General features: G+C 34.2%; 2 protein-coding genes across 4 annotated transcripts; both read right to left on the bottom strand.

Annotated features, from left to right (window-relative positions):
* Positions 1–4,940: 4,940 nt before the first annotated feature.
* Positions 4,941–15,632, bottom strand: LOC126690475 (putative DNA (cytosine-5)-methyltransferase CMT1). 2 transcript variants are annotated; one of them, XM_050385643.1, is made up of 21 exons: positions 15,373–15,629; positions 15,232–15,272; positions 15,042–15,147; positions 11,342–11,449; positions 11,115–11,234; positions 10,915–11,014; positions 10,595–10,800; positions 10,440–10,505; positions 10,087–10,353; positions 9,703–9,761; positions 9,536–9,602; positions 9,069–9,398; positions 8,822–8,890; positions 8,661–8,747; positions 8,490–8,577; positions 6,865–6,986; positions 6,662–6,766; positions 6,503–6,552; positions 6,340–6,409; positions 6,136–6,239; positions 4,941–5,473 (listed from the first exon to the last, which is right to left on the bottom strand). In XM_050385643.1, the coding sequence occupies exons 1-21, from the start codon at positions 15,544–15,546 to the stop codon at positions 5,314–5,316; spliced, it is 2,499 nt and encodes an 832-aa protein (XP_050241600.1). In that variant the 5' UTR covers positions 15,547–15,629; the 3' UTR covers positions 4,941–5,313. The 2 variants fall into 2 exon arrangements, 1 of the variants encoding a protein (XP_050241600.1); XR_007644640.1 differs by lacking the exon at positions 4,941–5,473 and having other exon boundaries at positions 6,211–6,239; positions 6,673–6,766; positions 15,373–15,632.
* A 1,720-nt stretch (positions 15,633–17,352) lies between these two features.
* On the bottom strand, positions 17,353–20,300 carry LOC126690474 (pentatricopeptide repeat-containing protein At2g17670). Of its 2 annotated transcripts, none has more exons than XM_050385642.1 (2): positions 18,749–20,300; positions 17,353–17,985 (listed from the first exon to the last, which is right to left on the bottom strand). In XM_050385642.1, exon 1 carries the CDS (start codon positions 20,162–20,164, stop codon positions 18,752–18,754), a length of 1,413 nt encoding a protein of 470 aa, XP_050241599.1. In that variant the 5' UTR covers positions 20,165–20,300; the 3' UTR covers positions 17,353–17,985; positions 18,749–18,751. The 2 variants fall into 2 exon arrangements, with proteins under 2 accessions (XP_050241599.1, XP_050241598.1); XM_050385641.1 differs by having other exon boundaries at positions 17,353–17,941; positions 18,749–20,299.
* Positions 20,301–20,752: the final 452 nt, after the last annotated feature.

Here is a 20,752-nt window from a genome sequence, read left to right as displayed (position 1 = left end):
TAGGGAAGCAAATCACCGGGTGGGATCCTAGAGGTGTAGCGTGGTACGAATTGATGAAGATCATTTGTTCAATGGGCTTAAAGGTGACTTGAGGCCTGGGCCCAGGGGCAATACGGGCCATATTGTCTGGTTGAAGCCCAAAACCCGAATGTGTCCGAATATCACAGGGCCGTACATATATATATATATATATATATAAAGTAGAGACCTCATGTAAAAATGCATGAGATCTTATCATGTGGCACTTTAAACTTCCATTTAATTTTTTAAACCTTTTTCATTAAGTTTTAAACTATTACCAAATAACCAAGTGTACTATTAATTTCTTCATAAAAAAAGTATACTATTAATTTTTTTGAAAAAAAGTGTACTATTAATTAAGACTTTTTTAATAAATACGCAAATGTGATTTGTTTAAATAATTTAATAAGATATGCAATTTTTTTTATTAAAAAAGATAGATAATGAGGAGGGGAAGGTGGTGTTAAATGACTCGAATTACATTCAGAAGACATCACAACGAATACTATCACTACTTTCTTTCTTTTTTAATGAGTAATATTAATGTGATTAACACATGTTCATGCTTTTATGAACTGAATGGAATGAATGAAATCAGTGGTGGAGCTAAAGGGCCAATAGTAAAATTATACACACAAACAAAGTAAATTATCTTAACGATCTTAATGTACTTGATGAACCACATAATGGAAGCATGTCATGTGCTACAAATAGGTAGCTTGCATTTATTTATTTTTAAGTAATGCTACAGCCACAAACTAATTTACAATATTTTACAAATTATTGATGTGACAAATTCCTATTAGTTCTAATATGGGTCTATCACTAACATCACATTTATGTTTACTAATAGTTATTTGAAAATTACAAAACCACATCAGCAATTTATAAAAATGTTATAAATTAGTTTGTATCTGTAGCATTACTCATTATCTTTATAATGACTCATTAGCTAACATTCTTAAATAAAAAAATAAAAAAATAGAAGAAGAAGAAGCTAGGAGAGGGGATTTGAACAATGTTATCCTTATAAAGAAGATCAAGTAATGTCATTTAGCTAAAAATAACTCTTGGTTAAATACGTTACATAAACATAATGCACAATATATAGTTTTTAATTAATTGACAATGTTTTCATTCACTAGGGGGGCAATGCGGCCCCTAAGTTTTTAAAACTTTCCCTCCCCCTCTTATAATTGAAATCACCAACGTTCCAAGTAATTTTCAATAACATTCCGAGACTATGTTATAAAAAAAAAATTAAAAAAATAAAAAATTGGAAGCCTTTAACCACAGTTTCAATTTTTAAACTATTTTTAAGATTTATCAAAGGAATTTAATGAAAATAAATAAATATATTAATGATTTGAATATGGTTAAATTGGAATGAGGAGCTTATTGATTTGAGCTTTTATCCTTGGGAGGCTGAAGTAATTAAAGGCATACATGTTAGTCAATTTGTGGACTTGGATACGCTGGTCTGGCCCTTTTCACCTGATGAAGTATACTCAGTTCGGAGTGCGTATAGGTTGTTCGTTGAGATCAGTAGACAGAACCTTCCTAGTCCTTCGTCTGTGGAGGAGGGTAAAGGGCTATGGAATGGCATTTGGAAACTCCGGGTTCCTCAGAAAGTTCGACATTTTCTTTGGAGAGCTGTCTGAGAGGCGCTGCCTAACAAGTTTAATTTGTTCAAGCGGCAAGTGGTGGCTGAAGGTCTTTGCAAGCAGTGTCGTGAGTCCAATGAAGATAGTATCCATGCTCTGTGGTTTTGTGATTCGGTGAAGGCCATTTGGATGTCTGATCAGCATTTTTCCTTTCTGCATTCGAAGAGATTTTCCACGTTTGAAGATGTTTTTCGTTTTTTGCATGGGGAAGTTTCTTCCAAGCTGGTGGAGCTCTTCGCCATGGTTGCGTGGAGCATTTGGGAGCGTCGAAACAGGGTTAGGGAGAGACAAAAGGTGTGGGGCATTGATGAGGTGTGTCATTGGGCTTCTGAGTTGCTGAAGGAGTTCCATGATGTGCATAAAAAGGTCCCTCAGTTGGTTGTTCGAAGTGGGGATACTCGGTGGAAACCGCCTGGCTCTGGTATGTATAAAGTTAACTTTGATGGTGCTTTGTTTGAGGAGCAGGCTTGTGCAAGTCTTGGGGTGGTTATCAGGGACTCAACGGGGTTGATCATTGGTGCGTTGAGCCAGAAAATTAGGCATCCGGGTTCTATGGACATGGTGGAAGCTTTAGCTGCTAGTAGAGCCATTGTCTTTGTCAAGGAGGTTTGTCTTCATTCCGTGGCAGTGGAGGGTGATTCCTTGAGGGCCATCCAAGCTATTGTTGTGGCCAAGCCTTCCAAGACTATGTTTGGAAATGTTATTGCTGATATTCATTGTATAGTTTCTAATGTTAATTGTAGTTTTTGTCATGTCAAGAAGGAGGGCAATAAGCTTGCTCATGCCCTTGTTTGATCCAGTTCTGTCCTCTTCGGTCTTGTTTAGTCCATTTTGGTCTAATTCGGTCCTCTGTAGTCCATTTTAGGCCCATTTTGGTCCCGTTAGAACCCCTCCATTCCAGTTTAGCTCAATTTGATCCATTTTGGTCCTCTTCAGTTCATTTTATCCCTTTGATCCTATTCGATCCTATTTAGTCCAATTTGGTCTAGTTTGGTCCGATTCAATCTTTTGGGACTAGGACCAAAGTTTTTGAAAATAAGAGATCAAAATTCAAATCGAAGAAGTGCTGAGCTTGAGAGTTGAGAGTTTAGTTTTTTTTTTTTTTTCCCCTCTTTTATTTATTTATTTTTTTAATAAATGAAATATAATTTTTACTAGCGGAGGTAATTGGTAAAGTAAACTTTACCTTACTAGTTGAGGTAATCAGTAAAATAATAAAGTTATAAACTTTACCAACTAGCTATATGTGAATAAACTTTCAACAAATCAAGTATTAGGTAAAAAAAATTTCACTTTTTTTTTTTTTTTACATTTTATATTATTAAGTAAATTATAAATATTTAAGATAATAATTAGTATTTAAAGTGTGGACTGTAGAGTGATTTATCTTTATTTTTTCTTTTTCTTTTTCTTTTTGCATGGTACTTTACCTTTGTGGGGGGTTTTTCCCCGCACACTCGGCTCATTGTCCTCTTTGGGGAGCCAAACCCGCAAGGATTTGTCCTTGTCCCCAAGTGTGGTCTTTGGGATTTTCACATCTTTGAGGCTTGACACCCTTAGTCCCACATCGGTTAGAGAAGCGCCCCACGCATGCCTTATAAGCCCTTGGAGCAAGGCATGGTGTACCACTCAGCCATACATGAATGTAGGGGTTTTTTCCCCGCACACTCGGCTCATTGTCCTCTTTGGAGAGCCAAGCCCGCAAGGATTTGTCCTCATTCCCGGAGAAATCCTTACAGGCTTGGCTCCCCAAAGAGGACAATGAGCTGAGTGTGCGGGGAAAAAACCCCCACAACCTTCAAGAAATCAAGTATTAGGTAATTTTTTTTTTCACTTTTTTTTTCTTTTGTAAATTTTATATCATTAAGTGGATTATAAATATTTAAGATAGTAATTAGTTTTTGGAGTGTAGACCGTGGAGTGATTTATCTTTATCTTTATCTTTTTGTTTTCTTTTTTCTTTTTATATGGTACTTTATTTTCAAGAAGTCAAGTATTGGATAAATTTTTTTTTCAATTTTTTTTCTTTTGTAAATTTTTAATTATTAAGTGGATTATAAATATTTAAGATAGTTATTATTTTTTAAAGTGTGGACTGTGGAGTGATTTATCATTTTTTTTCTTTTTCCTTTTATATAGTACTTTACTTTCAAGAAATCAATAACTTGGTAAACTTTTTTTTCACTTTTTTTTTTCTTTTGTAAATTTTATATTATTAAGTGGATTATAAATATTTAAGATAGTAACTAGTATTTAGAGTGTGGACCGTGGAGTGATTTATCTTTATCTTTTTTGTATGGTACTTTACTTTTAAGAAATCAAGTTTTTCTTTTTCTTTTTGTATGGTACTTTACTTTCAAGAAATAAAATACTAAGTAAATTTATGAAATATAATTTTTGTCAATTGAGGTAATCAGTAAAGTAATAGAGTAATAAAATTTACCCACGAGCTATATATGAATAAACTTTTTTTTTTCCCGATTTCATTGTGTAGTAGTATTTTGTTTACAAAGTAATTGTTTGAATGTGAGTATTGAATGTTTCAATAGTTATAACTATGAATAAAACATGGGCAATGAGGTTAACTATATTTAAGAGTTGTTTCAATGAATATCTTACCTCTTATCTTTATATTTCATTTTAATTTATCTTTTAACCGTAAGTCAAGATGTGTTTTTATCCTTTTTTTTTTTTTTTTTTAGAAAGATGTGTTTTTATCCTTAATTTGTGTTTTTGAAATTTTTTTTTTTTTAATAGATAATTACAACATGTTACTAATCCTACAACTTAAACTCTTTCCTCCCTAAATCTCCAAACACTCTGTGCATGGAAAGTTGCCAATTTAACTACAAGACCCTTAGCTTAAGAAATTAAATTTATACTAAACATCAAAGGTAGTTTTGGAAATAAAGAAAAATGACATCAAAGAGTTGATAATATGTTCTAAATATACACATCACCAAAACCGAGATCTTAACAATTTTGTTCTTTGTTTTCATAATCGAAAACAAGATCATGAGTTTTCCTAATATTTAATTGTTGTGTAAGGTTGAAAATATGAGCTTAATCAAGCCTCTTTAACAAAGCAAAAATTGCAGAGTTTTTGTTTTATTATGCATATTAGAATCAGTAGCGCATATTCTTAAAAGGGAGGCTGATTTGGCACCAGCTTAGTTTCTTCAGTACTGTGCTGGATTTACCAAATTTTCATTTTCTACTTAACAGTTTTCCAGCAATCAGAACAGGAATAAAAACTAGAGTAACTTCTCACCAAATAAAATTACCCAAAATGGGGAAAAAATATAATACATGATGCAAAGAAACCTACTTAAACAAAGGGAAGCAAAAAACTCATGATCGTTATCAAAGTGAAAAAAGAATACTCTATCAAAGTGAAGAAAGAATCCTCTTTTTATTCTTTTTGAAAAAGAAAAAAAAAATCTGTACCCCTATACTCGTGCTTATAGCCATATTTCAAGCTAAAATGAAGCAATTCATTCCGTTAATAGGTAGAACCATATGTCAGCTGGGAGAAACCTTGTATCATATGAATGGCAGATAAATATGTTCAAAAAAGGCTGGAGATTAAATCTGCAATCCTTTCAACAACCTTAATTGAGAGATCTCCTTATGTTTGTGCCAAAGATGACCGAGCAAGACAATTGGGGAACTTCAGAGGAACAGTTGTTACCGGCTGGTCATTAGAGAATCCTTGGCAAGCCAAACCAAATGTGTATCCTAGTGCAAGAGCAACAGGAAAAGCTACAGCATTCCCAACTTGTATGTACCTGAAAAATGGAAATGGTAAAGAGTAGCAAGAGAATGAACAAAAACATTGTTGGAAAGTATATTTCACTTTCCATGTCAATGAAGACCAGATCCAGGCATTGATTGCTAGAGAAAATTGTGGGATTGAGACAATTAATATGCAATTCAAATTCACATTATTTTTCACTTTTATATCTAATCCCGTTATAAATGTGGGGTTCCCTTGTAAAGTGTTACCAATCAAGTGAATTCAAAATGTAATCTTTTCCGTTCTTTCTTCCTCATATTTTCTTTATGTTCCATACTATTTCAGCTTTTCACAACACAAACCTTCAGAGTGATGAAGACAATGATAGCAGAGTATAGGAAAAACATTAATGAAACACAAAATATCTTAGAGTAAAACTCTGGCAAAGGCAATAAGAGACCTCAAAAACTTAAAACACTAGAACATCTAATAATCTCAACAAACAAAGATATAATATCTAATTATTCCCAAAGCTTATTCCAAAATAAAACTAAATTAAAAAATGAGAATAAAAACTGCAGCATTTTCCCTTGCTGAATACTGAACCAGAGGCAGATAACCAAGCCCAGCTTAGGAGAGAATAATACTGCACAAGATACCAAAACTTCCCTATCCTTATATACCTGGTAGAAATTTAGAGCATATTAAATATACCTCTCTTTGACAGGCCCAGAAAGTTGATAACAATCAGGGAATCCTTGTAGTCTAGCATTTTCACGTATCGTCAGCACTCGATCTTGCAAAGGGTGAAGAAGAGTCTACCAAAATAATGAGTATGAGCTAAGAGATTTCATAAAAATGGAAACACGCACACACGCTCACCCACAAAAATATGATATATATTAAGAGAAGAAAAACCTTCTTGTGAGGTTCTGCCCTTGTCACAACTGTTGGGACAATTTCATCCCACCATAAACGACCAAATGGCCTGAATTCCAGCTCATATAAAAGAAATTTATAAATTAATATGTGAAATTCAGAATTTATTTAAAACAACAAAAAAAAAAAAAAATGCATTTACTTTGTTGATATCCCACGCCTTTGGACAAAGCTCATAGCATATTCAGGGACCTGTATATATATTAATACAAATTAGAGAAAATTTCAGGTTGGAGGTGAGATTTGAGTGTGGAAAGGGAGGGTAATGTGACAAAGAAGATGACTATGAAAAATTTATTACCAGAGGTTTACCAGAAGGAAGCATCACTCTTTCCATTGATGGATCCCATTCTACCTTATTATCTGGACCAACCAACACACCAGGTAGGTCCCTAAAATTTGCACCCTAGGAGAAAACGAGTACAATGATTGAAGGCACTCAAACAATATGCATTGGAAGCATGTTTTTTAATTAAATCAAAAAGTTTTAAGCAATGAATCAACCTTCTTCTTTGGAATAAGGCAAACTCTATCCAAATCATCTTTGCTCAACTTCAAAGGTCGATGATCATACAGCATCGAAGTTTGTGGTACACTTTGAACGTCAGCCATGTAAGTCACCATGTCTTAGATCAGAGAAATTTATAATCAAACCACTTTCATACTCCTAACTATGTAGATAAGAGACAGAGAACAATAAATAAACTGTAAAAGCATGCTATTTACTATCCATGAATCTATACTGATAGATAAATGCATGTGAATTAGTTTCACACAGTTTCTGATAATTATGACATTCAAAACATCAATAACCACCATGAGGGAGATACCATCACTGCAATCAACCATAAGGAAAAGGCCATAGCAAAAGGCTGAAACAAAGAAAATCTGAAAATAGGGAAAAAGAATTTGCAACTAACTATTCTTATTTCAAAGGCATGGTATGGTTATCATTTCAGTAGGCAAATAGGGAGTAAAAAAAAAGAGTCTGGAAGAACCAGCCAGAAAAAACTACTCTGCCAAAGAATTTATGCATGAATAGTTTTCACAAATATCTGGACAATAATACTGGAAATTACAAGGGGGAGAAGGACAAGAGAACGTGCATGAGAGAGAACATAAGTTTTGTCACTGCATCTTTGCATGAACCAAAATAACTACAGAATCAACAAATTTTTGAACCAAAGAGCTGGTTAGTGTTTATTATACAGAAGATCTTTGCTGCATTCCAGCTACTATAATATATTGTAAAGAGCTATGTTGCACCGGACATGGCTAAAATTTCCAAATACCTACCTGTGTGGGTAGCCAGTGCAACTTAGGTGTTTAATTTATCTGAACTCTTGGCTTGTACTTTAGACAACATTTCAGCAATGCCACTGTACTTCTTTGCTATTTATTATTGCCTTTAAATTAATTTTACATATGTTTTCAAGAATTTTATTGTTGTTACTTAATTTTTAAACCTAAAATAAACATATTACGGGTCCGTTTGGATACAACTTATTTTTGCTGAAACTGAAAACTGAAAACACTAGTAAAATAATTTTTAAATGGGTAAATAGTGCTGTGGGACCTGTGAACAGTGCATGAACAGTATCTTTTATCCCCTGCACAATGCTCACATGTGATGCTACTGTTCACGGGCTGAAAAAAAAAAAAAAAAAAAAAGGATGGCAAAATACGCAAACATGGGTTTGGAAACGCGGATCCAAACCCACACTACGTCTAAAAATATTAATTAACTAATTAATCACTGTACCCTAGACATGTCATACCTAGTTTTTCCAGAAATGTAGTACTCCCGTAGTCATAGCAGTATTGTACCCGTACCCGTGTAAATACCGTGCAACTTAGGCAAAGAGAAACCAAAGCAAGATTACGAAAAAAAAATCCAAAAAAATTATTTTATTGGTTACATTTAGACAAGTAAATGCAATATAACTAGCTCGAGTAGAATAGAACAAAACATTGGGTTTAAGTCACAAATAATGTTATCGACCAAAAAGACTATTTTATACACAATCCACTATTGGCCCATGACTGGATAGTAAAGTAACAGGGACAAAGTAAAATATCCATTTAAAATAGGACTTGTCAATGTCAAAGCATACGAATTTCAAGCTCACCATTTCTTTTCAATCTAATATATCTTTGGAACTCGGTACGAGCTGTTGTACCATACTTCCTTATATCCTCACTTTCATCATTTGTGACCTAGAAAGATGGGAAGAAAAATCAGTATAAAGTACATAAAATAACAACATATATGAATAAATGATTAATAGAATAACACGTACAGGTGGCAGATCAGATATTGCATTCTCAAGACAAAGAGCCTCTTGCAGCATACAATGCTCATCAATAACAGAACCAACATGTATTTCCTGAGATTATGACAAACTCTGTAATTTTTTACCAAAGCTGAGAATACAAAGGCAAATAGAAAAACAAAACTCACCTCAAATTCATTTGGAATGAATTTTCTTGCATTGACCTTATGAGTTGGCAACGGATATTGAGGCAATTTCTGAACAATGAAAAATGATCATTAAAATCAAATATCTTATGATTTAATGATACACGTCACATCCAGATTAATTTGTTAGGAATCCATAGCCAACCCTAGCATTTGAGACTAAGGCTTTGTTGTTGTTGTTTCTATATCTTACGATTTAATGATATAAAAATATTTATATATTTACTACCTCTGTAGGACAAGCACCCCACAAGAACACCCGCATCCGAAATTGTGGCAAACCATAAGATCCTGCAGCCATCAGACCCAACCTTGCTTGATAATTCATGGAAACAAGACGTCCTATGGCATAACGCCCCAAAAAACCACCTGCAAACTTCAATATATCAACAACATTCTCCATCAAAACATATCTTGGCTTCAAGTGCTCAATGATATCCATGAACACCAGCAACTGACGGTTCTTCACATCATCTAAGGGAGCCTCTTGATTTCTAAAGCGGTTAAAACCGCTTACTCCTTGACAAGGAGGGCCCCCACAAATGAAGTCAACATCACCCTGCATAAACAACCAAAAGTTAGTAACCTCATACAGAGAACATAAGTATATGGATAAAAATTATGAAGTTGACTACCACAAAAATGAAAATGCAAGCTAACAAAGATAAATTATAAATGAAGGAGAAAATAACTTACAGGAAGTGGCAATATTTTTGACTTACACCCTTTCATCACAAATTCTTTCAGTTTTTCTTTGCATTGGCTGGTGGAAATATAAGTGAATTTATAAATGACAAAGGTGGAAAAAATAAATTAAGCAAAACGATAATGATAATGATGGTGATGGTAAGCAAATGCACTACCTTAAGCCCTCAATAGGCTCCCAAGTGTCCTCACTAGAACCATAACCCTTCCAACGAACCTGAAGTATTTCATACATAAATGATAATTATTGATATATAAATGAACCCAAATTTTGCCAAACAAAGTTGCCTGTTAACATAAAGAAAGTAAGCAATCCTTGCAGATACGGGGGATTGAGCAGCAAGCCTTACAAGCAAAAGGACTGATTTCTGTGGCAGTTATATGTAATATTTAACCTCCTAACTTATTAGTTACTAAAACATTATGGAGAACAAAGAAAAAAGAAACAGTCATTAAAATTTGTTTAATACAAGATACATAGCCGTGAAACTAATCAAGTATATGTCATGTATGCCTTTCAACAAATTTGAGGTTTACCATACCTTAAAGTATAATCCAGGTTTCTTTATCTTATTGGGATCACCATAGCAGACAGCTAATAAATTTTGCACCTCAAAGTCCACATCTGGAACCATAGAGCCTTCATCACCATCATCATTCTCCTCTTCATCATTATCATTGTCATCAGCCCTTTCTAGATCAAAATTCTGTTCTGGTAACTGATCTGATCCAAACAATGAGAAATCCTCGCACAGCTTTGTCCATGCTTTCAATAAAGCTAAAAAGTCTTCCGCTGCTTCATTTCTCACCTGATCAGCAGTTACAAAATATATATTTAAATTCACAAAGAAATAGATAAAAATATAAAGAACAAAGAAAGAATACTAAGTATTACCTCAGTTTTAGCATGATTCAACCTCAAACTTTCACAAGCATGAGGATTTATGTCAACAGCCCACCTCTTTATAGCCAAATACAGACTTATAGTGTTAATGAGCATGAATGAATAAAATAAAATCAAAATAATCCAAACGTTTCTTGAAAACTTACAGGGAGAAGTTTAACGCCTGATATAACTGCACCTATACTAAGACCTGTAGACATGGCACCACAACCAGAGTATAGATCCAATAAAGTCATCTCTGACTTTTTGGACTCTTCAATGGCAACAATAGCATCACCAATTGGGTGGTTTGACTTGGTATCACTCGAAATTGATGATCTACTCCTCTCCGTTTTAGACTGCTTTAAGTTATCTAAGTGAGCAATCTAAATAAGTTAGTAAAAATCAAATTTCATTAAGAATAAAAATTACTGCTCTTTCAACTAATAATAAATAAATAAAATGACCCAAAATAGTAATAAATTACCAATGATAATGTTTGCAAAAGTCAAATATGATAATGAGTATTTCATATCATAATAAAGGTCGCAAGGAGGGATTGTTTTCTCCTTAGTAACCAAGTCAACCTGTACGAAAATTAAATTTGATCATAAAATTTTTAACAAACATGCACAGGTTAACAGCTATTGTAGGAAAACAACTAGGGTAGATAATAAGCACCCTTACATTTGGGGAAACTAGAGCAATTTTCACTTTAGAGACGATGCAATTTAATGGATTTTCATCCTTTATATCGGATAAAAACACTCTTCTTTTGTCAATAAGTTCTGCATGGTCCTTGATAACCTATAAGCATCCAACATTTAAAGATCAATGAACTAGATAAATCCCACCCCTAAAAAGAAAAAAACATAGATATATTATATGAAATAGACAAGTAGAGCTTATCTTACAGTGTCTTCTGCCCTGTAAAACCATTGAGCTGTAAAATATAGTTCTCTGTCAATTCCCTCAAACAACTCTATAATTCTTGCAATATAGTTGGGTTTTCCATCTTCAGCCTAAAAGCAGTAAAACCAACGTATAAGCAAATAAATGATAGAAAGTAGAGACTAATGGGAAATTCAAACAACCGATTTTCAAGTAATCCATAGAATTTAGCATCATCAAAAGTTAGCCATTGAGATGCAGTTATATCATCTACATTCCTTTAACCTTTTTTTTTAATAACCTCCATTGATTTCTCTTTATTAATTCCCCGTTTGATTGTTAAGAAATCTCAAAAATAAATACTTAGATCTTAGAATAAAAAGAATCTCATTGATTTCACTTCTGCTATTTTCATCATTAGAACTTAAATGTAGAAAGAAAGAGGAAAGCAAACCTCAACCAATTTTAACCAAGAATTCGTTGTACATGTATTAAGCATTAATGCAGGATCTTCTTTTACAAGGTATTAAGTTAATTGAAACTTTTGTGATTAACTTTAAGTTTTGTGTTCCTAGAATTTCTTTGAAACCAAATAGAGTTTGAACCTTTTGTTTAATTTTTTGATAAGTAATCTACTAATATCAACCCTTCTATTGGGTGGCCCATAAATATCAATTTACAATCAAAGGTATACATGCAATTCAAAAGTCTTGCTAAATCATAAATTAAGTCAAAACATACTGAAATTATGGGACGAAACTCATAATCTCATATAAATCAATTCAATGCAACACCGTATCTCCATATGGTAATTGAAGCCAAACAAGAGCAAACCAAATGCAATTCATTCCTCCATTTGAAAGGAACGGCAGCTCACTCAATCTTATCTCCTTTGTGTGCCAAGCCTACTGTAGTTATACACATTTCTATGAATTCCATCAACATCCATTACTCATCTTCAAAACAATATACACAACCTAGAACCAAAATGCTCATTAAAAATACCATTATCATGCAACAATTTCAACAACAGGATGAAAAAATAAAGTTGGATCCCTCCTAGACCCATATCAAATCATTTCAGACAACCCTAAAATAGGCCATTTAACATCACACCCAAGCTTCCAAGACATAAATCATTGCAATAATTCACCGAAAGTTCAAATAAAGTGAAAAACATTATTTGCAAGCACAAACTTTTGGCTACAGGGTTTCACCACCAAGACCAAGCCTCCCAAGGACATCCAAACCCTAAATTTCAACATCCAATCACCCCTAGATCATCAATACCCATCAACTCCAAGTTACCATTTTTTGCAATGAGTAATTTCATTTATCAAAAGAGAATAGAATACAATTGAACCAACAAACAACAAAAGCAACACAAGTAGCAAAGATTGCTGCAAACTTAACCTACTTTAGCCATTAGCCAAGCAATCTAGCACAAAGTAACCTTATTCCTTGCATAATATCGGACCAACTAGTTAGGCTCTTCCTGGAAAAACACAATCTCAAAACTTGCTGTCCAATTCCTTTAGTGAAATGTTAGTCAAAAATAAATTATCTCTACACTATCTTTTCTTGGCAAAATACATATATTTAATTTCCATTAGAGTCCCACTTAGCTAGCCTATCTGATTTGGTTAAGCTATACTTAACAGACAGCCTGCTTATAGGTATCGAGGAATAGCATAAAAAAATGATCATTCTTCACCATTCAACAAGTATTCGTCGGGTTCAAAACTCATTCCAAGCTAAATTACCAATGAAATATCGGAGAAGAAATCTAATGAACTGTCATTTCCACCAAAGTTGCTCGATGCTAAGATATGCACCTTAAATAGTGACTAGACTTTTAGTCATCAACATCACAAATCATTAAAGTGCATTTGGAAGAAACTTTTTGCAAAATATTTTATTTGCTTATTTGCTGAAATTTGATTATAGTATAGTTGTACCTATAAAAAGTTGTAGAAAAGCAAAATAGCTAAAAAAAAAAAAAAAAAAAAAAAAAAAAAAAAAAACTAATGCCAAACAGACCCTAAATCATTTGCAAAATGTTAGGAATGCTATAAGCATATGGATAATAATTATTGTATTGAGATTTAGTTAGTTACAATTCCAAACATGTTAATCACATTTAGCACATGCTAGAATTATTAATGCACATGGGAAATAATAGAACTAATAGGATGAGGTCATGTGGGCCAATGAGATTAGAGATAATATCCTATAAATACATTATTGTAATACAACATTAGATATCAATTGAAAAATAAACCAATTTCTTAGTGCATTAATGCATCTCTCTCTCTCTCTCTCTTAATCTCTCTCTTTCTCTATGGAGGGTGATTACCTCAAATTAAGTCAATTTCCCTACAATTCCCATCAATCCTCCTATAATTCCTATCCAATCCCATTAAGAACCACTAGGTTCCTAACATTTGGTATTAGAGCCAACCACCACTCCTAGTAATCGGGCATAGCTCATTGAGTGTGGCATCAAATAAGTTGCAGCTTTGTGGTCGGAACCTAGAAGGGGCGACCTAGAGGCTAGATTAAAATAACTGATAGGTAAGTAGAGCCACCAAAAGAGAAAGGGCTACCATCAGGTCAGTGTTGTTAAAGTGAGCTGTCATGGATGTCGGCTGCGGAACATGGTGGTATGTCATGATCCTAGTATCCCACATGAATTAATTGTAAGCTTAACCATGTGTTTATAAGCTTTTAGGCACCCTCCTTTTGCAAGCCAGTTTTTAAGGGAGAGTTCTACCCATGGGTTCCTAACACAAAACATATATGAGATAGCTGCACCTTAGTACACTTTGCATGGAATTCAAGCATTTTTTGACCAAACATGAGATATTTCTCATGTTTCAATAGCTGTCAAACAGTTCAGAACATAAACCCAATTCACTATTTCATATGCTCTGCATCAAGTTTACCTTAATGGTGTATTTAGCATGAGGAGAATCTCTATGGAAATTCTTTAGCACTTCTTGTGCAAGCAATAAGATCTCTCCAAAGTTCAATGTTGTTAAAAGCGCACTTAAAGCTAAAATTTTAAAGCCCCAAGATTTTAGCACTTCACTTGGCCAAAGTAAAATTTAGTCACTTTATTATGAATGGATCCACTTGGCCAAAGCAAAGCTCATCCAATGAATGAGGCCCCCTTCTCTAGTGCTTTTTGAAGAAGCACAAAACATGCGTACGAATGCTTCTTTTTTTTTTTTTTTTTTTTTTTTGCTATAAAAAATTCTCTACTCAATCTTGACAAAGATGACATTTACCATTGATTAATTATACAAATATATTCCTAACATACTGTACTAGACAACAATTTTTTTGTTTACATGTCAAAAGACATGAACAGGATTAATTTACTATTCTTTTGCTTTTTGGTCTTTGCCTTTGGGCACACAAGAATTATAAAAAATGTTATGTTTAAACTCTAAATTAGTGGATTAGTATCATATTATCTATTGATAATCATTTTCAAATTTACTATAAGAAATTGAACTAGTTTTCATAATAATTTGCAAGTGATGTTATAGTCATCAAGATCCAATCCCATTCAAGACCTAAGTCTTTCATGTAACTCCAATAAAGTCTTATTGTATCTAATCATACTTGAAGTGCAAGTAAAGTAATCTTAATCTTATTCTTAGTCTTTCATATGACTATGTTTTATCTATTCTAATACAAACAAAATCATCCATATACCTGAACATAAGCATCATCATTAAGATTATAAATAGAGCCATCTATCATTGCTTGAGTATAGTGGCATCTTGCTTGCAAAACCTCCTTCTCTTCACTCTTTGATCCCCTACACCAATGTCACCAACCAAAATGTTTAAACCCATAATAATCCCATCAAATAATTCAAAATCCTCTTAACAAGGAAACTCACTCTTCTTTGCTCCCAGCTACCTCCTCTCTCTCCACCTTACTCTGAATCAAAAATAGAAAACAGCACATTAAGAAAAAAATAACAAAAAACGAAGATTTTGAAAGCAATGAGGTAGTAGTGAAAGGGGAATGGGGGGTCCACCTTTGATTGGTAGCGGTGGGGCCATCTGTCACTGGCTTCGGTGGCGGAAAGTGGTTTTCCGACGAAACAAACGTCGGAATTTGTTGTGTCGCGGTTTGCATTTTTTCTCCGCTTAGTCGGTACCAAAGGAGAAATCAATTCATCGTTGTCACGTTCTTTGGATTTCGTCGCCATTTGAGACTTCAGAGAGTTGAGAGAGAGAGAGTGTGGCTGAGTAGAGAGAGAAGTAGAAAAAACTAAAAAGAGATGGAAATTGGGATGGGTTTTTTTGAAGTTTAAGCGGGCTTTTCAAATTTTTTATTAGTTTTTTTTTACTTTTCGTGAGTTGGGCGGGAGCAAAGATTCCGGGAATTCGGGGGTTAGCTATGGTGCACGACCAACCAATTATGTTGTGCCACGCATGTGACTTTCTTTTAAATTCTATACCTCTACTTTTTCAACATTGTTTTTAGACCAAAGTCATTGTAAACAGTAAAAAGTAAATCGCCAAGTAGGCCGTTCATTACATGATTTCCATCCGTGTGAATACTGTTTATTGGTTGAAAATTGAAAACACTGTAACAAAATAATTTTTAAATGTGTGAATAGTACTGTAAAACTCATTTTTAATAAAAGTTTTGTTGAAAAAAAAAGTTTATAAATTTCGTGAATAGAGCACGAAACCCATTGGAACTTAATTAACACTCTTCCAAAAAAAAAAAAAAAAAAAAAAAAGGTGAAACGTTGGACGAAAACACAATATCCAAACGGATACTTCATCTAAGGTAAAATTCACTTAGGGTCTGTTTGGATACTGCTTATTTTGCTGAAAAATAAAAACTTATTACTGAAAATATTATAGCAAAATATTTTTTTATTGCTTAAAATATTGTTCACGCATTTTTCATCACTTGGTTGGTCCATGAACAGTGCCATGAGACAAGCCAAGTGAAACGCAAACGCACACAAAACGCCACTCTGCTGCTACGCAAACGCACACTTAGAATCTGCTTATTTTGCTAAAAGTACTATAGATAAAGGTAAAAGTTAGTTGAAATAATACAATGTGACCCATAAATAGTACCAAAAAGTGCAGTGGAATTCATAAATAGTAACAAAAAAAAGTTGAATACTAAAATAAGTTTGCAAAAATAATCTTTGCCAAACGGACATGTGTGTCCACTTAAAACAAGCTGAAAATTTCAGCTTAATTTTGCAACTATTCATGAGTTTCATTGTACTATTCAATTAATTTTTATCTTTATCTACAATATTTTTAGCAAAAAGTTTTCAATTGCAACTAAATAATTTATTCCCAAATGGACACACAATATTATCTTTTTTTAAAGTAGTGAGGATAGTTTTGACCCAAAAAAATATATAAATGGATAATCAAGTGTGTGTTTGCCTAGCACTGAAGCTGTGTTTGCGTTTTTTTAGCTGGTCTCATAGCCCTGTTCATAGACCAGCCAAAGCTCAAAAACGTGTGAACAGTGTTTTGCTTTTTAAAAAATATTTTGCTACAACGTTTTCAGCAATAAATTTTCAACTTTCAACAAAATAAGCAGTATCCAAACAAACTCCAAATGTCTCTTTTTCCAATTATATAAATTAGTCTCATGCATGCATAAGAGACTTAAGGAGTGTTTGGTTTGTGTTTTCAAACAACCATTTTTAGTTTTTAAACAAATGGTAAATAAGAGAACAGGTTAAATGAAAAAGTCAGGGTCAAATGGACAAATGAATAACTAAAATGTCTTATATCTTCCTTCCTCGTAGATCAGGTTTTGGCCAATTTCTATTGCATTTTGAACTCTACTTCAGTACTTCCTCTTACATAGCTGTAAACCTCACTGATTAAATTTATATCGGACTCACCATTTATGTGAGAAAAGGAAACATTGCTCTATAGATATTAATTATTTTAGGGGGGAGGGGTGAGTTCAAAAAGATTCTGATACAGCAGAGCATGACTATTTCAAGCCATACAGAAAACATGTCTATACAAAAAAGCAGTTCCCCCTTTGAATTGGAATGAATACATCATAGCAGATACAAAAAGATGATTATTACATGAGCAGATGATAGATAAATGGGCTTCCTGAAGCCCTGAAGCCTTTATGACAAATTAGACTAGAAACAGCACTCTTTTACCACAGAAAAATCGTGTACATAGTGCAAGCACAGTATGATCTCAGATTAGCTAATCAACTAATGAGCCAAGAGTATGGTAGACTAATGCCAAAAGATAAAAATACCATTAGAATGTCCGAGGAGTGAGGTGGTAGACTACTACTAAAAAATAAAATTATGTGATCTGATAGTTCTCCTGGCTCTACCTGCTTGAGGTGGCAATATTGCTCTCTCAATTCATGCATATATTGCCCTCTTAATTCATTCAGCTAAAATGCCTCAGGCCTTTTGCTGTACAGGGATGGTATTATAGATATCCTGGACAACAGCTTCAAGTTTGGGACCTTCCAATCAGGGCTTTATATTACCACCAGATGTTTCTCGAAAGACGAGTTGGGCTCAGATGCAGAGTGACTGAAGGTATGGTCTAGTATAATGTCTGCATGCAATCTTCTCTCTGGAAAAGAAGAGTTCATTGTCAACTCAAAACAACAACAGAACCTACATCAGGAAGTTAGGAGTTGTCACTTCTGTAAGCACCATCCAGAAAGAGAAACATGCAACTCTTTTTTCTTTTTTTGGATAAGAAGTTTTAGTCCCAAGGGAAAGGGAGATTCTAAAAACAGGCAACAGCTCTATTTGTAGAGCTAGACAAATGATAAGATAGCCATACGTCTATGAGTGATGCATAGAAAGACGCAGGTCATGTTATTTCCAAAGTTGAACAGAGAAGCATGATCAAACAAAATTTGATAAGAATACAGAAAAAATCAGAGCAATGTGTATATTAATTAGAGACGCAATAAGTTCATGTGGACATATGTCAAGCATAATCATGATTCACGAAATCATTTTTATTTTCATAAATGACATGTCATTTTGATTTTGGTTAGGTTGCCAGAAAATGTCATTACGCTTAAGGCTTTTAGGAAAAGGAACATATGCAACAGCTTTATAAACAAACCTAGTCATATATGGGTGTACAAATAGCCAAAAACCAGGTAGTTATCATGACTAAAGGTGTGGAAATAGCAACATTTAAGCATCAACATAGATAGGTGTTTCTTGTTAAACTTTAATTCGAAAGGCCACATACTCAGGGAAAAAGAGTGCAAAATCATGTCTAAACATAAAGAGATGGCATTCAAGCTTTTATTCACTCAGAACACTTAGATTTAAAGGAGGTAATATGCACATTGCACACTTCTCTCAAACACCATTCAATCTCTAGATCAACTCATTTGTCTATAATTGAAAAACATACCAGTTAGATAATATTGCCTTGTTCTTTAGCTTTCTTCACCCACTTAAGTGTACTTTCCAACGTTGAGTAAGCAGCAACATCCGTTAAACTCTTACTCTCAACTGCATAATCAAATACTTCATAAGCCTCTGCTATCCTCCCTTCCCTACAAAGTGCCCTCACAAAGGTAGCATAAGCTGCAGTCTCAAGCTTCATATCCCCCGCTTTCATTACCCCATACAGCTCCTTAGCTTTCTCTAACAGTCTTGCCTTACACAATCCATGAAGCAACGTACTATAAGTACACGAATTCGGACTACACCCCCTCACTTCCATCTCCTCCAACAACGCCAACGCACCCAACGCATCCCCTTCTCGACACAACCCATTCATCAACGAAGTGTACGTAACAGTGTCCGGGAAATGACCCTTTTCCGTCATAACCCTTAAAATCTTCTTAGCTTCTTTAACCCGTCCAGACTTCGATAACCCAAAAATCAAAGTATTGTATGTAACCAAATCAGGTTCCACACCCTCCTCCTTCATTTCATTATAAACCCCAATTGCCTCACTCCCGTTACTCAACATACAATAACCCTTCATAATAGTATTATAAACAAAACAATCAGGCTTAAACCCTTCCTTCTTAAGCACTTTGACCAACCTCGTGGCCTCGCGGAGATTCTTCATATTACACACATTATCAATCAATATTGTATAAGTAACAAGATCAGGCTTCAAATCAAAATTATCTCGCATTTCTTCAATAAAATCGTCAATCAAACTCAAAGACCTAGCCTTGCATAGATGCTTAATAATAAAATTATAAGTATAAGTATCCGGAACAGAGTGTTTTGATGAAAATTCTTTTACCAATTCGACAGCTTGGTCTACGCGACCGGCCGAACAGAGCGAGCGAATGGCAATATCAGCAGTGACCTTATCGGGTGCGAAGCCGTGGTTGAGCATGAGATTGAGGGTTTGGTGGACAGAGGAGAGGGAGGGATCAGGTGCTTTGCAGGATTGGGAGAGTAATATGTGGAAGGTGGATCGGTCCGGAGAGAAAGAAGGGTGTGATTTGATCATGTGGTTGAGGAGAGAGATGGAGTCTTGGACGGTGGAGATTGAAGAGTAGGATTGAAGGAGAGAGTTGTGGAAACGGAGGTCAAGTGGGAATTTGGGGTTGGTGGAAATGATTGAGTTGAAGAGCTTTTTGGCGTCGGAGAGGTTTGGGGATTTGAAAAGGGTTTGGATTTGGGTTTGGGTTTGAGGAGAGTCGTGGGATTTGGTTTTCCTGGTGGTTGGTTTTCTGGGAAAGTGTTGGGGATTGTGAGGTGGGGTTGTGGTTGTGGACTCTTTGGGAATGAGTGAAGAGGATTGCTTTTTCATGAGAGTTGTTGCAATTGCCGAACGGAGTGATGGTGGAACCTTTCCCATTTTCTTCTTTCTTCTTCTTCTGCTTTTCCTTTTCTCTGTTACTGGTGCTGGAGTGCTAGGGTTTTGGCAGGGTTTGAGATTTGGGGTAAAGTTCGAAGATGCCTCACTGCATCCGTTTTCTTTTGGGCTTTGCGCCTAGTAGACGGTCTGTCGTTTTACGCCTAGTAAACCAGTTTAGGCTCTCACTAAACTTCAAAAAAAAAAAAAAAAAAAAAACTTGGCTCTCACTAAAAGAAATTAACATGATTATATATTTTTAAAATATAACCATTGGATTACTCATTATTTTTTATGTTCTTAATATATATGTCAAATTTCGTACTAATTGGATATTATTTACTATTCGAATCATAAACTTATTTTTTAGGTATAATTCTATACTATAAAAATGCTTGATTGATGACATAGAATTGATCTTACAAAAATTTTGTAATAATGGATGATATTATAATAAAATCCAATACAAAGGTAGATATGTCAAAATTGACGTTCAATTAAAAAAAAGTATTAAATGAAGTTGTAAGTATTAGTAATTGTGATCATGGTTGTCAAAATTGCGATTTGGATTGTAGGATCACAAGATTTTTC

This window comes from Quercus robur, chromosome 6 (genome assembly GCF_932294415.1).
Source record: "Quercus robur chromosome 6, dhQueRobu3.1, whole genome shotgun sequence".
Classification (NCBI taxonomy): Eukaryota; Viridiplantae; Streptophyta; class Magnoliopsida; order Fagales; family Fagaceae; genus Quercus; species Quercus robur.
Note: the sequence above shows the minus strand (reverse complement) of the source record. Positions and strands in the feature narration are given on the sequence as shown.

What these genes read in the sequence shown, in the direction of transcription:
- LOC126690475 (XM_050385643.1), bottom strand. Translation starts at nt 15,546, where the DNA reads ATGGCGACGAAATCCAAAGAACGTGACAACGATGAATTGATTTCTCCT. An exon ending in CCCACCGCTACCAATCAAAG is followed by an intron (nt 15,273 to 15,372) that starts GTGGACCCCCCA and finishes TTTTTGATTCAG; the next exon opens with AGTAAGGTGGAGAGAGAGGA. An exon ending in CAATATCTGATCTGCCACCT is followed by an intron (nt 8,578 to 8,660) that starts GTACGTGTTATT and finishes CCATCTTTCTAG; the next exon opens with GTCACAAATGATGAAAGTGA.
- LOC126690474 (XM_050385642.1), bottom strand. Translation starts at nt 20,164, where the DNA reads ATGGGAAAGGTTCCACCATCACTCCGTTCGGCAATTGCAACAACTCTC.